Here is a 20043-nt window from a genome sequence, read left to right on the forward strand (position 1 = left end):
AACTTAAGTGAAATAGTATACCTATACGTATCGAAATACTATTGAATTTAATGTATATATATTTTTTTTTTTCAATGAATATCTAAATAGCTAAATTATTATAATTACAGTTATTAGGTACGTAGTTAGTTTTCACACTTAAATTGATTAGGACTCGTAAAAATGTAAAATCATAATTAATATAATATAATCGTTTTTCTTATACAAATGTACAATATAATTCAAAATATGTAAATCTCAAAATATTTTGAGTAGGTATATCTATAAGAGAAAAAATATCCTCTCGCGAACTCTACCCCATATAGGTAATTGCATCACGCCCATGCAGAAAATGCAGATAAGCATAATATTGTTCTTAAAAATACAATAAAATATCTTATTATGACTTTTGGACTGCACCTCTGAATAATAGAACATTCAAAATAGTGAGAAACGTTTTTTTTCCATTCCACAAACGTTTGTTATTACATCATAGTCACTATATAGTATAGATAAGTGTAGGTACTTACTAAACATTTATACTTCCTGTGTGAGCCGTCTGGTATAAATTATAATATTATGTATAAGTAAAATTAAAATATACCATTAAATATCATTATATACATTAACATGAAATATCAGTTTTAATAACATATTATGCGTATCATGACTATAGATTGTCTAAAATGAAACCAAAGTACCTATATAACACACATTATACGTTATACGTATATTATACGACCTACCAGTAGATAGATAACTGTTATATTATTACCAGTTACGGACTCCTCTACCTAATCACGATCAGTAGGTGGTGATCCTCGAACTCGTAACCTCAAAATAATTAATGTCACTGAAATATCGTTGAATAATAATAGATATAAAAAAATTTATCTAATCATTAAATACAATTGATAATATGAAAACGTGCATTCAGTATACACAACTGCAGCACAGACACTGCAGTAAAAACGATACTGAAATGTTTTAAATTTCGAACCCTCCGGCCCAATACCATCGATAAGATTGTTAGCCAAGTATAATATATTTTCTTTAGTAAAATGCATTATACCTAGTTGTATGTGAAAGAAACACAGAAGGCGTATAACAGGCACGTATAGAGCGTCACGTGGGTTTAATAAAATGCTGAACATGGTATTATTTTTATTTTTTTTCTTATACAAAACACAAAACCACCGATGAGGCAAGCAATGAAAAAACACAAATCAAGGTTCCTAACAATTGATACATTTAGTAGTGAACCAACTATAATATTTATAAATGTATAATTTGAGACACCTTTTGTGTTTATTTAATTTGATTATTTGAATAATAATTCCAGGGGCATTATATACGAGTATTATAACCTTAAAAAAACCGAATATATAATGTGGATGTAAAAATGTGATTTTGAATAAAAACGTAGGGATGAGAAGCCCTGAATAATGAGCGTCTGGCCGTACATGTGGACAAAGCGAGTGAGAGGAGGGAGACAGAAGAGAGGAAGTTAGTGACCTGCGGAGAAGAGTCGATGATCCCGTCTGCGCCATTATATACTAACGAAGGAAAAAATGCATAAAGAACTTATTTTAGCCCCAAGAAACGTATATAATATAAATATTTCACAAACGTAAATACTTTTTTCCCGAGGCTAACCACTATATCTACAAGTATACACGTTGTCAAATAATACAACTGTTGACTAAACATCTACCGAAGCAGTTAACAATGTTTTTATAAAATTAAAATATTATAATATTTTCAATGAATTGCAATTATTATAATATCGTAAGTTAGAATTATTGTAAAATAATAAAATTAGCATTTAATAAATTGGGTTTCTGATAAAATATTATACATTATAATTCACACTAAGAAATATTATGTATATACACATCGTTTAAGAGTATTTTAATATAATACGAGCATATAGGTCCTATATTATATAGATAAAATACAATGTAATACATTACATACTATACTATACTATACTAAAGTATACTATACTGATCGAACCGTAACCTATACTTTTGTAGCTCTTTCATTAATACAAAATCAGATTTTTTCCGATTACTATTTTAAGCTCAAGTGTTTTTTTTCTCTAAAAAACTTGTTAATTTTATAGTATTTATAAGTTTAATACTTACCTAATTGTTGTGTTATATTTTTCTTGTTTAGATGTTCCGAACGAAGGAGTATACATGGTGTGCGGTGTCCTCATCGCCATGGTGCTCGTCGCTGTGATAATAGTAATCCTAGCAGTTACTATAAGGTGGGTTAAAAAAGTATTTACAATATATTGTGTTATTTGTCTCTTCGAAAAGTGCTTTGGTCTGGCGATGTGTAGCGAATATTTACAGAGAACAAGGGTTTATTATTATAGTACTTAGAGGAAACATTCAGGTTGCGGCGCCGGACGAGACCCGTACTGGAGATCCTTGAACCTTAAGAAATCACTGCGTACACGCACACACACATTTACAGACATAAACACACACACTCACACAAACTTTGTTCTTTGTTCAATAGATGATAATAATATATATATAAATTGAGTGCGTTTAACCCAATGCGCACCTCAATGAGTGCATACGAATCCGTTGACTATAATATAATATACTATAATATAGCCTACAATATAATATATATTTATAAATAAATGTATATTCGATTTGAATGCAAAATTAACGTTAATATTTCAAATCTCGAGGTCCGGGAGAAATCGGGTCGGACCAATAATTTTCCGCACACACCATCAATGCCAGGATCGGACCGGGTTATCCGCGGATGGCGCATCATAATCGTTAAAAACTCATCCAATTTATATATGTAATATATAATATATACATAAATAACACCTATAACGGGCAAAATAAATAATTTAAATCAGTCGATTCGTATACGCTTATAAAATAAATATATATAGGTACTCGTTGTCGGATATGGATGAGCGTCAGTCGTGTATCACGTGGCAGACCAGTCACATTACAGAGAATTCTTATAATTTACCGTGGTAAAAAATAACATTTATATTATCATCAAATCGAATTTTCCTCGGAATTTTCTAAAGAAAACTTTTTTTCTATTAATTTACAAGTAGTTTGTGGTGGCTTGTAGAAATTAAATAGATTTCATTTCCGACACGTAATTATACAAATTATATGCATTAGAAACTAAGAAAGTAATCATATTGATTTCAGTACTCAATTGACGATTTAAAGTTTATTTATTATAATATATTTATACAGGTAAAGTAGTCAATATATTTTATAAATAGGTAATTTCAAAAAATATATTATATTGTTGTCTGCGTTCTTATATAATTAATTTTCTTGCAGATGATGCAAACGTAGACTTTATTGCATACGATTGTCCCAGAATTAAAATTAATCAATTCTTTATAATTATTGTTTAATAAATGCGTTTCACAAACATTTAAATAAATTGCTTGATGATAAAAATGTATACTAGAAAACATTTGATTGTTTATTCGACTAATAAAGGCTTTTCTATTAACCGTCGACATCTTAATACAATATGGCCCTGATCAGGTGACAACAAACCTTATTTTCTAATCAATGTCAGGCCACGTAGGCCTTGGAAATGTAATTTCGGAAATGAATTCTGATCTGATTCTATATTATTTATGAATGATCACGATATTTTGTTTTCTAGAGGTCTACCTCTCTAATGTTCGTTTATTCAATATTTTTCATTACATTATAAATGTCACCGTGATTGACATTTTGGCTATAGTATTTCATTCGCCTTGAAAACTTATAATTTTTTTTCGATATGCAAACACGACCATACGAACAAAACCTGCAGCATAATATACGCTTTATCGATATAGCTGTTACAGTGTAATACGTACGTAGGTACCTAATAGGTAGTTTTTAGTGTGAAATCATAATATTATTGTTGTAGATAGGCCTATACCTAACTAGGGACATTTGATTTCAATCTCCACGTTAATGTTTTCCTTACGTTGCATGCTATTACTATAACTAGTTTATATCCAATTATAAATCAAAGCATTACATCGTATAATATCATTAATCACTCATTCGATTCAAAGTTTATATAGGAAAAAGTTAGTTGCTGCGCTACGCATGTAGGACGTATTTAGTTAGATACAGCGCCAATGTGGAAAATACTAAACAGCAACATCGGCTTCGAAGAACTGAAATATTATGTAATTTATGTTTAGCTACTGCTCGATAAATGCATTTCAATTATATACTAAAATATAATATATAATATTAATGTCTAATTCGCATGCTGTGGAGAAATTTTATTCATGTTAGATTCCGGATAGATTTCTAGCCACTGATGAACGATTTCTCTTAGCTCAGCGAATTTGATATTATCCAGTTCTCGGTGATCTGCTTATGGTTAAAATACAATTCAAAAATACAAAATATTCTCTTTGAATTTTGATTTAAACGTAGGTAGTAATGATTAAATTATAATTTTATTTTCCGCTCATGATTCGCTTTCTAAATGTATAATATATATAGTATCTCGAATAAAAACCTAAATATTATTTACTAGTGTTAGTTAACAAGTATTATTGTTGTAATTAAAGTAAATCAACTGTTGTACTTTTACCAGTAAACTATCTCTAACTGCCGTCCAATGGCTTAACATGAATTACAAAAAATTTGGAAACGTATTTTATCTCGAAAATACGTTTCAAAAAGTACGTCAGCATGCACGTGCATACAGCCGATTCAAGCAAACGGGGGTTGCCTAGGTGAACCATGACGTCATTACTTACTGCGGGTGGATCGATGCTCGGCATGGTACCCGTGTTTGACCAAAACTTTTAACCATTCAAATTCAAAAAAAAGGGTCTGTTTTTTTAAGGAAAATAATCTAATAAATGTGTATAGCTTTGAAGTAGGTAGATAGAACGAATATATATTATGTGTATTATTTTTTTTGGTAAAATAAAAATAAAATAAAATAAAAATAATAAATCAATAAAACACTTTCAAAATAACGTTTATACCGAGTAATAACTTAACAAATATCTCTGAAAACTGATTATAATGATAAGTATACTCATAAAATGTATTACCTACCTACTTCGATTACCGAAATGAGTAATGCTTAGTACTTCCTCGATTGCAATAGTCTTCATAGATATATTTTTTATACTATACCCATATCTATAGGTCACATAGCCATAAGATGCTATTATTAGACAATTCTAATTTTAATATTATCAAAGCTGCGTACCGGAACTTCTCACAATTAAAGAGTACAATTAACACTATTTATTATGCATTTAATTATTAAATCGTGATTTATAATAAAATTTCGTGATTTAAATATAGCCAGTAAAAATATAATGTATAATGCGTCGACGTATTATAATATAGGTACGTTTGTCTAGTCGACAAATTTCCATAAAGTGACATTCAAAAGTGAATATCGCGTCAATGTCAAAAATGATCGCAAAACACTTATACCTATTTTAATAGTATAACTAAAATAACGTTAAGTATGACGTCCTAATATGTTATTATTTTATTTAAAAAGTTTTGTGTATATAATAATATATAATACGTAATTAAAACATGCAAAACACACAGTTAGGTGTAAATATTGTATGTTTGCGTGTATGAGTCAATCAAAAATTCGATTACAGAAATGAGAGTTTGGATCACGCGATACGATGTGCATACTTATAGACATTATTCTATGGTCGAGTCAGTTTAGCTCCAAACAATTGACACCGTTTTCTTTTAGAGTTTAAAATATTAAAACATTTAATTTTATTTACCTTTGAAAAAGTTATTGTGTGGGTTATTTATTGTTAATGTAATTTTGTAAGTCACAATTTTTATATGCACATTATTTTTATTTATTTGATTCTATTAATAGTACAGGCTGGTAGCCCAATGGTTACATTACATTAATACCATTTGCATATATAAATATAACAAAATTACATATTATTATTCATAAAATATATTAAATAGTTATATTAAGAAATTCACGATTATAAAGATTTTGAACTTTCAATAAATATGCCAGTAACTGACATTTTATTTAAATATCAAGCCTATTACTATACTATCTAATGTTACAAATTTCATTAAAATAAATCTCAACAAATAACGTCATCAAATAATTGAAATGATTTACTGTCATAATGTCATTCAGACTTAAAAGTTAGAATCCCTATATCAAACATATTTTTTTTATTATTATCACAGTGACACAGTTATATTTACAGTATAAAATATATTGAATTGAATTTTCAAGTTTTATATACATAATTACATACTAAATACACTAAATGGCCATTATTTTGTAATAACTGCAAATCTATAATTTATTTTTTTTATTTGCAGTAGGTATAATAATCTATACCTAAGGGGCACTTTAATTAGTATAACATATGTGTTAAGGTTAGAATACATGCTATAAATATTAATTAATCTCGTTAATGGACTAAAATAATAAGAAATACATAACATTTGCGTGGTGAGATTTGATTTGAGGAGTCATCCATTAATGACACTCACGGTTGACTTTAAAAAAAAAATTAACCGGTAGTGAACCTAGTCTGGTTTAAATGGGGGGAGGCAAGAAGGTCACGACAATGTCTACTTAAATACATAATTTGTCAACATGTCAATATTCTCATATTGTAATATTTTAAATCATAACAAACAATCAAAAATGGCCCAACGTGTTGTAATTTTAAAATGTTTTCATGATTTGCCAGTAAGATTTCCTTAAAAATATATGCGGTCGAACACACCGCATATATTAATTTAACCGCCTCCGACCTATGTAGGTGGAATACCTATTACCTACTATAGAAAAATGATAACAGACAAAACCGAAGAAAAAACACATCGTAAAACCAATAATATACGCATTCCTCGCTGCACTCAGAATCTAAAAAATGTGGTACGGTTTGTTTTGATTCCTATATGTCGACTGGTTTTTATTTTTATTTTAATACGTCAACTTTTTATTACGTACGCTGAACTGCTATATATAAGATCGTTATAACATTACCTGTATGATATTCTTGAGTGGATATAATATAGACTATAGAGGTATTATAGGTACCTACCTATAATATATTATGGAAATGATAATAATAATATTATATAGATTTACATAATTTTTATATTATAATGATATCCTCTGCAACTGTAGAATTACGTCGATGAAATCGAATAATAATAATAATAAAAAACACAAACGCTTAAATATAATAATATGCATACATATTACCCGTACTTACGGTATTATATTATTAAATACGCTGCTGCGATGTGCGTTAAAAACCATACGTTTTGGAGGAAACCCATCATCACCAGTCGTGTAACCTTATATTGTAAATATATTTTCATGTACTACGTACGACACATGTAATTATTATCGTATTATAGATGATTGACAAATATTTAGCAGCCAGCTATATCCTTTTGCGCACGTGAGTGCGCGTCTGGAGCGCAATAATTCGAAACGAAGAGAGGCTGCAGGACACGCCGCATTTCTAAGGGTCCTCATGTCACGTGCAGAGCACACAGCCTTTTTAATATTATTATTATTATTATTATAATTATCATTATTACTTTACTCTGTGCGAGCGGGACGATGCGATGAACCGTTGGCGCCGACGGAATGAACGTTGACAGACTCGAATTAATTTGCATTCGGAGGGACGCGCGCCCGAAGAACAAACGGGTCATGGCGGGCGTCGTCAGGCCGCCGCCGCGTGAACGGCGCTAATATATTATTATTATTACTATTCCTATTTATTTCTATTATTATTATTATTATTACTATTATTGTACTGTCGTACGTGTTACACATCGCCAAGCTATATGTACACGCTATGTGCGCTCTATACGCCACCCCTCCACGACCCACCACACACCCCGTCGACACTAACTCCACCACCACCCGCTGCTCTTGTAACGAGTTACTCGTTACATTGTCTTATTTATTTTTCTATCCCTCCACGTGTGCCCTCGTTTTGTCCTCGGACTGCATATGGTGACGGACCTATACCTACGTTCAATATTATTATACTCCGCACCGACGACGTCTCCGACCGATCGGTGCATATTGCGCGTAGTATAGAATTTAATATAACATTAAATTTTGTTACAACTCGACAATAATTTTATCCGTAAATACGAGCACACGGTCATCACGATCGTTTCCGACGCATGTCAATGATTCAGCTCCCTCCCCACACCACCTCAAATGTCAAGGGCGGGTGGGGAAGGGGATTACCTGTATAGGTACGTGTTCTAGCAATCCTTCAATTTTTTTTGAATGCGCACTTTTCACCTATGAAAATAGTAAATAAAATAAAATTGTAATTTCACCCCCTCCCCTGCACTTCCTCCACGACATAAGCTGGCCCAACACGCATATCGGCAATATTATATTTAGTCCCTATATATACATACGTAGATTGGTAGGTACATATAATAATATACCGTAAAAATCGATTAAATTATTTCATTCTACGTCGTACATAATCTACGACGTAGATATTATTATTTATACGTTTTGAGGAAAAACACACAACCAAGTAATAATTATTCTTTTGTGGACTTTTTTTTCGTTTTTAAATGTCTAAAAAAAATATTTAAATCGACACCGAATTTTGAACAATCAACGATCCAGCTTATATAATGATATACCTATATAGGCTATAATGTATGTTGTATGTATAGCAGCAATTACTCGGAACACAGCAGTCAGCAGTGCAGCGTATTATATAGCTATAATACGACATTTCCCCAGATATAATACCATAGAAAAACAATAATCTTGGCCCGCGTTACGCAACTTTTTAATCAAACGCGATATCCAGAGACAGCGATGGCGCCGCTAAGTACAGGGAATAGAAGAGAATGGCGTACACATATTATATGCCACCTACCTGTGGACGTGCACTTATAGGAATAGTAGAAAAAAACTTATTGTCATTATATAACTACGTTCGTTTACACAACTATCTTGCAGACAGCGACTATAATATAAGTCAGCTATTTGGTGTGCGCACGTCGAAAGATAATATATAATATTATAATAATTGATAAACAAAATCGTTTTCTCTTCAATGCTGCGACAACCCCCGTGTTGATAGGTTTTGCCAAACTGTTCGTCAAATCGCGTGTTTCGCGCACACGAATCGAAATAAAAATATTGCGTCATCGAGCGTTTTATTTCCTCGTCGACTGTTCGGCTCCAATTTAAACCCTAAACCAGTGTTTACGCCAAAAAAGTCTTTTAGTTATGGTTTTTTTTTAATGCGTTAAGTGTTTGTTATTCATTTGCCACACGGTTTGGCCATCTTTGTCGGTGCCGACTGTGGTCGCACCCATTATAAAAGCGCCTAGCCGACTCAAATGAGAATATTTATTTTTAAACATTAAGCACTCACAATAAAACTTTTGTAAAACACAAAAAAAAAATTGCAAAAATATCGGTTGTCCACTTTGAACAGTCTGCAGGAAAAAAACACAATCTCGTTGGCACTGATTAATCACGTATATACAAACCGACACTCGCATTGTTTATCTTGAATTCTAAAAAAAAAAATGTATTCTAAAGTTAAAAATTCCAAAACATAATTTCTAATCATTAATATAGCCATGTAGGTATCTCCCATACAAATTGTGTACACTGTGCATAGTATGTCTGTCACTAAAATCCATTAAAACGCGGTTTTAATTTTTCTATAACGAATACAATAGTTGAATACATTTCGATACGTATGCAACAATATTTCAGCGTAGGTACTATATAATTATTAATATATTATATGTCATACCTATTACCGTGTTATACGATTGGATAACCAAGTTTAAAGTTAGAACGAATGACCAAACAAAAATGTATAAACCTAGTTTGAATGTTTGAACTTTTCGATTATACAATAATATTATGTGCGTTATACACAACATATACATCTAACGTGGGTATTCATTCAACGTTTAGGTGTAGTCTTTGGACTACATTCGCAAAGTATTCGAGTAAGAAATTGTTATGCTATTGTCAATATTATAAATATTATTATAGTTATTTATATTGACTTTAATACAATACAATATAATTCGTAACGATTTTTCATACTCATCTAAGTATATATTATATTATATCTATGGACTTTATTGATATGATGTTTGATGGATTATATAACAATAAAATAATATAATAAAGAATAGAGCGGAGCGTTATAATTACATACGAAAAAAATGCTTATACCAAACGCGTATTTAGTTCTCGTTACTCGTTAATTATTTCATTTAAATAAAGTATTACATATTATTATAGTGACGCGATGTGTGTATGTGTGTATGTATGTATCAACGTCAGGTGATTACAAATGTTTTTGCAATAAAAGATAACCACCATAGCTGTAGTTCGGATATTATACTATTGACAATTTCGTTGTTACAACCACATGTATAAATTATTGTGTATTTAGATGTTGATAATGTACCTATTATGATTCAGTTTACATCAGATCGACCGCCGTTAGTTAGTAATTTTTTTCCGTTCGCCGGATTTCAAATAATCGCTTAATTTTTACGGCCCTCATTTGAACATATTATTTGACAGTCGTTTCTCTTTTGGAAATAATAAGTAATAACAATATACAATCTTCACGTGTCTCCGAAAAAATGTTGCTATGGTAGTTCATTTTGACCGACTTCTGCTATCAATCATGGAACATTTAATCAGGTATTTTTACAATAATTAAGTGATATCGATTAAGAAATTACTTTTAATTTTTGCATTCCTTAAAGCAACCTAACTTATTGCGTAGGTAATAGGTAAAACAAATAAATACTATGGCGGTGCCGACAATTAAATCAATATATCATATTATAATATTATACGTATCATTCATTAAACAAATTGGTAAAACCGCCTTCACCTTTTTTATTATGCTTAAGGTATAGTAATAAATTAACCTAGTGGCCAGTACAAAACATTTAACAAATAAATCTTAAATGTATGACGTAGTTGGGTTAATGTACAAATTATAAACTAAATTTTTTTTTCATCAAACTTTTATACTAAAGGGATTAGTCGATTGTTTTTATTATAACATATTATAATCAGTTATCACTATTATAGTGAACGTATTTACTTCATTCTTGTTTATAACACACTTTTGTTTTATTGGAATATTTTCAGAGATGATATTAATATTTATTGATCATAATATTTTTACATAGTATTAAGAACTTGCGTACATAGTACATATCTACAATACGTACAATATAGTTTTGAATAAATATTTCATTTCTCCGAAGTTTCTCATAAACCTCCAAAGTAGATGACCTCTAATTTTTTTAATAATACAATCATCGTCACTCGCGATTCTGGATAAGCCGTTATTTCAACATTCGCGTTTCCTGCTATATATGCATATGTATAGGTACCTATTACCTAGAATAATATTGAAAATGTAGGTATTCAACTGGCAACCTCTAAGTTTTTAATTAATTATTATGCATGTTGAAACTTGAATGGTCTATTATTAATTCGTGAAATATAATATGACTAATATTATTTTTTATTATTTTTTTCTTAATCATTTTCTGACAAACGTTGGACTTGCGTGAGTTTCAATATTATATATTACTGCGGAAAGATTTCACTTTTAAGACGCCCGTGCACAGTGAAAGCAACTCAATTGCTCACCTAAACAACCATCGTTGAACTTGTAGCCTCTGCGCTCTACAGTCATTAGGTGGTAATTAATTAAGAAAGTTCACACGTTATACACACAATCGTCTTTTGTTCAAACCATCTTATCAATTTTTCATACTCATCTTCTTAAATTCAGGTTATCATATTGTAAAGAATGTATTATTGTCCTCATTATATTATTCCCAAATATAATAATATAAGCTCCGTGAGCTATAATATATAGCTCCGTGTTAGGTTATGCATCGCAGGTACTCCTTTGTGTAAATGAAATCCAACAAAATGAGAACCAATCTATAAAGCAATTATAATGTGACTCTTTCACGTGACTTTTGCGCAACTTCTTCACGTGACTCACTTACACGCCTTCACAACGTTTCTCACCCAGTTATAACTAGCTGGGTATATCCGAGTACTAAGTACATTCACATTTATTATTTTACAAACTATATTTTACGACTTTTTCTCGATAATTTATTAATTTGTATTTAAAAAAAAATATATATATATGATTTTAAATCTAGTTCAGTTATATGAGTAATACCCGCGTATTACGTTGTGCTATATAGTCATCATTTACAAGTGGTATCAATTATAATCAATTAAAAAACAAAAAACAAACAAAACCGTCATTGGATACTACACACGAACCGGGTTATTAAAATTAAAATAAAAACAAACTTTAGAGAAAACATTATGAGTAGACAACAAAATTATAGTATAGTGTATATAATAATTATAATTATATATTTTAACTTTAGAGTTACATGCCAAGTCTGTGTAAACGTCTCGTCTGGTAAAATGCCATTAAGTTCAAACATTATTTAATTGTTTGGTTTTATTTTTGAGTCAATTGTAAATAAAATATCATATTTAAAAATTTAAACTTAGAACTTACTGTTCATTTTAAATTTAAGAATATTATATATTCTTCCACTTTTTTATAGCACCTGCATGTATTTTATTTATAATTACTAAAAAACCAATTAAAATAAATTATACTTTATAAGTTTTTAATCGAATAGATAATAATATAAAGTAATTTGATCCATAAAATTCTGAAATGCTATTGAGATTCAAGGGGTTTTACAGTTGTGTTTATAATAATGAAATAAGTAACTTAATAATAATGGTAGGGGTGGATAGAAAAAAGTAATAATAAATAAATAAAAGTTACACAATATTTAAATTTGTTGATTTACTTATAAATTTGGGTACCTAGGTAGTGTTTTTTTATTGAATCGGGTTGAGAATTTAGAGCTGAAGATATTCGGTATGGTAGGCTGCATTTTATCTTAAGGTTTTCATAACTACGACATTCAATTCGTTTTACTATAAAGTGCATAACTGCGCATGAAAGGCACATTATATAGATTTTTTTTTATCAACGAGGAAGCTGCATTGTGTGAGATGGTCAATACGTAAGATGGTTATTCTACTTCAAGTTTCCTCGGAATTTTCTGTAAATGTGTCCATTGTGTGACGTCTTATTTATTTAAATCGTATTTTATTTGGTTTTGTATATAATATGTTGGGATTTCCAGCATTGGTGATGCATTTCGATTTTATTGTGGAGATTAAACAGCTTTTGCCTAGTATTGAAATTTGGGATATTAAAGGTGATACCATTGAGCTCTTTGTTTTACAAGAAGTATTTACGCATATCATTACAATATATGTTAATATTACATTACAGAAATTAAGATTTCATAATTTTTACTTTTTGACAAATTACCCGTCTGTTGTACTGCAGTGCAATTTTTTCCTCGTAACTCGAGGCCAACGTATATATTATAGTGAATGTGTCTACCTGTTCTTGCCAATAATAAAAAACTATACAAGAAAATTATTTAACGCTTATAGACATATAGACATGACGTCTTTGTGTGGAGTTCTTGTTATCGTATATACACGGCAAAAAAAAATCTGATGTTCTGGTTATACCTATACTTACGGAAGACGGAAGTAATCAAAAAGTCTTAGTCTTAACTCTTAATAAAAATGCATGATTCTATTGGTATTATGTACCGGTACTCTCTATACGGTAATCGAACAAAAAGTCTTGGGTAAAATATATCTGTGAAATCCAATGATATATGAAGCCAAGAGAAAATATATCGAATGTATAATATTATTAAAACAACTTTAAAAATCAAATACAAATACAACATTTCAATGAATATATTTTTAAGATGAAAATTAAAAATATTAACTAATGATCGTATGATATAATATTATGACGGTATAAAGTCTAATAATGATATCTGCGACTTTCTAAAAGATATTGATAATGTATTAAGACAAGGTTAAATAAATTAAGATGTATAATAAATAATAATTGTTATTATATTTTTGAACTATTTATCACCGCCAATAGATTATTTTACTTTGTATATAATTTGTAGGTTTAGTTTATCGGAGTAATTTTTTGTTATTGAATATTATTTTTTATCATATATATAAAGATTCACTGTCGGCTGTATATGGCACGTATATACCTTCATCGAACATCTCGAGATATTATCATAGTTCATAATAATATACTATCAATCGTTCGCTCTTTACCTAATACGGAACTAGACCAAATATAGGTACCCACCTATCTTAAAATAAAAGAATCAACAACGATTTCAGTTTACAATCGTTCTCGCGTCAGACGACAAGCAAAATTGCATACATTTTATCCGATGTTTAAAAATAAATATGCGTTCGGTTTGAGACAGAATATAATACATACTTACGGTTGGAACAACACTACAAATTATAATATTATTAGGTATAACAATCACGCACTAGTACACTTAAAATGCGCTCGCATATTTCTTTTCTCATTATTCTCATATTATATATATGGCTAAAACACAATTATATATTATTATACTCTCGCGATCTTAATTTTTGTAATTTCAAGTATCCTACTCTGCAGAGACTAGAGTACTACAAAGTACTCATGAAACAATACGATTTTTCATTTTTTTTCTACTAAAAATTTGTCAAGATATGTAATGAAGGTAATCACGTAAATGCTAAATAAAATTAGTTCAAATTAGTTGAAAATCGTTTTTTATACACCGAAATTTGCATGATAATATTCTGCTGTCTCGAAGTCAAAAATAAAACGTCATAAAAAATTTTAAAAATATAGGTACAGCATAATATATACACATATTATCATCCTGATATTTATATAAGACAAATTTTCGCGGGATAATGATTAGTTTTCATTGTTTTTTTTTTAAATATTCGCACTATACATAAAATATATTCCATACACCAGCTTCCAACACGGTCAATGTGTTTTTACATCGCCAACAGACATGTCTTATTCACACAAAATCACAATTCAGCTTTATCCGCATAAACGCTGCTGCAGTATAATAATGCTGCAGAAGAATTTTGCTACGCAACATTCAAATTATTGTAGTTTAGTATAATAATTATTGCACAACAGGTATATTTAAAATACACGTTTTGTAAATCGTATAATATTATTATTACGATCGAAATTTTTTCTCATTTCAATATGATACGTATACTCGAAAACCAGCGCGATGGTTATAAGGAATGGCGCTGCAACATGTTTATAAATCAAAAAATTAAATTAAAATTGTTAAGTTCACCACGAAAAAAAAAATTTTGAAAGTAATCTCTTGTCTGCGGGCCAGACAAATATCGTCCACGAGACTCCCCATTTAGTGACCCCTGGTATTTTGTAATGGATGCTGTGTTTGAATTTAGAATCAAATAGTATACCTACCTATACGTATTTGTGGGAACTGGGAAACGAAAATGTAGGTACATATTTGCAACGGTTGACTTCTTGTAGCAGTATGATAGACTCTTGAGTCATTGACCGGGAAAATTCAAAATGTTAATATTTTTAAAAGATCAAAAGTTATCCGTATCCAACCCTCTCCCCCCCACCGCTAAGTAGCAACTAGCAACCCAACTCATAGGTTAAGCACCCCACATGCAGCACGTGCAGTGCAACATATATAATAATATATAAGAGCACGTACATAATGTACGATTTGGGTAACCGATAAAACTCGCTTGAAATCGCCTCAGCGGACAAAGGAGTCGGACAAAAAACACGAAACCCAATTGTATATATATAATTTATATTAAGTTTTATACAATATATTATTTGTCACGCGACAGCCGCTGGCGTTGGCCGCGAACTCGTGACAATAATTATTACCATCGTCGTACTATATAGTATATACGTACGAGTACGAAAATATCGGTGACGCCGAGGCGATATTTTCGGGGTGGTCACCCACGACAGGCTCACACGCGGGCACGCAGCTGCAGACAAACCGTCGTCGTCGTCGTCGCACATAATAATATTATAATAAATAGTAGTTGTCGGCGAGCGTTTCGTAAAATAATAACCAACCTAATAATAAAAATAATCGTGGCGGACCTTCGGAAATAAAAGCCCCTCTGACGTCAACGGTGACCCGAAAAGTTGGACTTGCGCCACAGTCTCCGTTTTGGATGCGTTCCCGCGGTCCCCTCGCACGACCACACACGCCCACCCCTGAAAGTCCCCAGGCGGTCGAAACCCCGGCCGATTCTCGGGCACTTCTTCCCTCCACACCGAGACGGTGTTTCTGGGAAGTACTATCTCGCGATGCAGTCGTTGACGTATATGCTCTTGTTATATTATATGTGTTATACATATTATATTATACGTTCGAGCTCGGCCAACCTAATTTAGGTTTGTCGGTGGTGCTTATCGTATTTATTGTATAGACGTATAGTATTATATATACGTACGACGACGACGACGACGAAAAACAACAACAACAACAATATCATAACACACAGAACACAATAATGTGTTGTTTCCGACACGATAATCGTGTGAGTGTATATTAATAATATTGCACTCGGTGGCGTAAACAAAACCGTAAAAAAAAAATAGCATCGCGGTCGGTATAATATATCGTATTGTGAGTACCTATACATTATTTTGTATATAGTGCATGGTATACGCGGTTGATATGATAATAACAATAACAATATGAGGTATAGGTGACTGCAACTGCGGTACATATTTATAGGTACACCGTACACACACATCGGTGTCGTGTCGACTAATAGGCGTATGTCGTTATGATATTATAGTAGGTCGAAAAAATGTTTAATAAAAAAACCGTACTCGTTGTCACGGATTGCGGATATTATTGTAATTTATATTGTAGGTAAATGGTCTATGTACAAATTTTCGCGCGTGTCAAGAAAAATCTGACAATTTTATGTCGTACCTAAATTAGCGTTCGAATAATACAATACAATATTATGGGCGCTCGTGGGGTACGATGTCACTGCATACTGCGTGTGCATCCAAAACGAGGGGGACAATCTCATCTACCCGAATGGACTTTTTCGCCCCGAGACGAACTCGATATCGATACATATTCTAAAGTCTCGTTTTAAACAAGCTCCCCCTATAGGAATTATAGCGATATTATTGGAAGAAGTTATAGACGAGTTCAAAACCCATAATAATAATAATATGATGTGCAGATAAAACGTCAAATTTAACACTTTCTAGTCGATATACAAAAAAAAGTTACCAACCAATTTGATACTTATGATTTTATAGCAGCATTTTCGTTTTCTCGTGGGAAGGGGAGGAACTATTTTTGGAGATAATTTTTTTTTGCATGCCTATGAAATATAAATGTATAAGCACTCTGTAGGTACGCGTCGGCTCACCTGCATGGACGCCGGCGCCGGTTTCGCGTATGGTCAATTTTATTATCTAGTTAGATAACCGTGGTCAATGCACATACTCGATAACTAAATCATTGTTTAATCGTGTGGCCTTTATAAATTTAGTTGCGCATCGCAGTCGTCGCGGTCTCATGGCCCTTTTTAAGTCGGCGGCAAGTACACTGTAAATAGCACCTACTATAAGATGTTTTTCTTACAATAATATTATCGAGTAGGAATTATAATATTAGGTAATAGTGCTCAATTAATAGCTGCTGCAGTTAGTACATATATTATTATATTTTATTTTTTGTGATAATAATAATAGTGTTATTATTGGTTGTTTATCTCCCGCATAATATACGTAATCCGACACAATATTTTGGCAAGTCCGATACGATTTCCGTTTAACCAGTGTACCTACGCAAAACATATTATTATAATTATTTACGTAGGTACTATTTACGCTATAAAACCGATGAAGCGGACGTCAAATTCGCGGAAAACTGTCAGTTCTAATAAATGCCGATTTCCTAGATTTCCGAAAGAAAATTCTCCGCTTGTGTTTACTGTTTATACATTGTTGGGGCTTGCCGAGACTAAACAATTAACGTGATATAATATTTTTTTATCAACACGTCATTATTGACTCGTTTTTTATTTATCGAGTATAACACATCAATATAATGTTATATTATATTATAATGTACCTCAACCTCGGAATCTATTATTACGCCTCGCGTCGCACATTGTGATGGGATTTTTTAATTAACCGTTGTCATAGCGTTAACAATAATAATAATAATGAAATGTATATTATGTACGTTGTTATTTTTGCAACAGAGTTTGGTCGTTTGACGTGCGTAAATGTGAAAAATTACTATCTCCGATGTGCATGTGTATAGTTTTTAATACAATACACTAATATAATGGTCGTGTGTGGTGTGTCGATACGGGCGGCGGCGCGTAAATAGCATATAACGAGCGTGTAATATATATATATTATATTGTTATGTATGTCGTCACTGTGCAAGTCGTGCAGTTGAATTCTAGGCCTAATAATAAACTGCAGTTTGATGAACAGGGCGACGAGGCTACGACGGAATTGGGTCAGCCCATTTTATATTATATAGACGATGACAAAATAATTGTGCTCGCAAAACATTTAGCGAGACAATAAATAATTTAGAAAAAAACAATTGTTTTCGGGTCATATACGACATATACGTTATAATATACTTAATATTGTCCCATCGGTTTGATCGTAACATGTATTTACATGCATAGCTCACGAGTTAGCTGGTTTCCTCTGGCACTACAATGTTGATAATTCCCAAAAAAAAATGTTTTGCATTTATCGTCCCATTTCGTAACACCAATCTTAGAATTCGTACCATACATTATTTTCTCAGAGAAATTTTTTTTTATCTTTTTGAAACGATGTCATAGCATTCGCGGATTCACACCAATCGAACTTTCACGCATTTATATTTACTATTAATCGTACCAATTCGTTCCACCAATTTCACAATTTGTACCAAATTAATTTCCCCGGGAAAATTCAATTTTAATTTATGATATTTCCAAACGGGTAGATCTTATCGGGTGACTTTTACAAACCAGAAAATAATGTGCATTGTCCCCGAACCGCAGTGGGAAACGACAACAATAAAATTATAGTAATTTTATACATATATACATGCTGCTGCAGCATATATATATATATATATATTTGTATTATAATATTTGGACGGTTTGAAATATTACATTGTACAACGGCTGCGTTGGGAAACTGCGTTGACCGCTAAAAATATTGCGCTGCGCGCGTTTGACATATTATGATATATCGTAATTCGACAAGACTCGAAAGTCGGTTGACTCGACGTCGGCCGATTTCACCGTAAACGTTTGGGAAAACCGATTGAAAATTTCTGACCATGTTGTAGAAATCGTAGCGACCAGAAAAAAATCCCAACCGAGGTCTTACGCGCAGGCTGCACCAGTCATCAACGGTGTCCAGCCGATTATGTATATAATAATATGACCTCGTCATCGACGCGAACACTTCCTCGTCCTCCTTCTCGTTCACGGTACCTGTGTAGGTACAACGCATATAATATATATTATGCATATATATAGAGGTACGTAGGTTATTATAACCTCCATCACGTCGCAGTTCAAGTTGAAACCAAAATAAAAAAAAAATATTTAAAAAACGCGGTTGGTTCGATTTTTTTGATTTTGTTTTCCGCTCTCAGTTTTTGGTGTGCATTTCGTCGGCTCCGCAACCTTAACCCATTATAGCGGTGCCAAAGCTTGTCGCAGTCCCGTGGCCAATGTTTTTTCTAAAAAAATAATGTTTTTACATCGTCCCCGCGTGTAACCTATATATATATAAACAAACGGTGCCAAGAAATCGTTGAAAAACAAACGAAACAAATCTCTTCGGAGCATATTCTAATTAGTGTAATTGCCCGTATAGCTACACGCGTTTTCCGACTGCTGCGGCGAATCCGAAATCGTCGTGGTTTTTGGGGTTTCGTCGTCGTCGTAGCGACGAGGATTTCCCGGAGGACTTTTCGATCGGTTCGCACGACAAGGCTATGCGGGAGGAGGGGGACAAAA

General features: G+C 31.9%; 1 protein-coding gene across 3 annotated transcripts in view; it reads left to right on the top strand.

Annotated features, from left to right (window-relative positions):
- LOC100575429 overlaps positions 1-20043 on the top strand; it is a 134763-nt gene that overhangs the window by 102651 nt on the left and 12069 nt on the right. For all 3 annotated transcript variants that reach the window (XM_003243801.3, XM_008183838.3, XM_029490725.1), the window contains one exon: positions 2158-2251. In XM_003243801.3, the coding sequence (XP_003243849.1) occupies positions 2158-2251 (94 nt within the window). The remainder of the gene's footprint in view (positions 1-2157; positions 2252-20043) is intronic.

This window comes from Acyrthosiphon pisum, chromosome A2, assembly GCF_005508785.2.
Source record: "Acyrthosiphon pisum isolate AL4f chromosome A2, pea_aphid_22Mar2018_4r6ur, whole genome shotgun sequence".
In the NCBI taxonomy this organism is placed as follows: Eukaryota; Metazoa; Arthropoda; class Insecta; order Hemiptera; family Aphididae; genus Acyrthosiphon; species Acyrthosiphon pisum.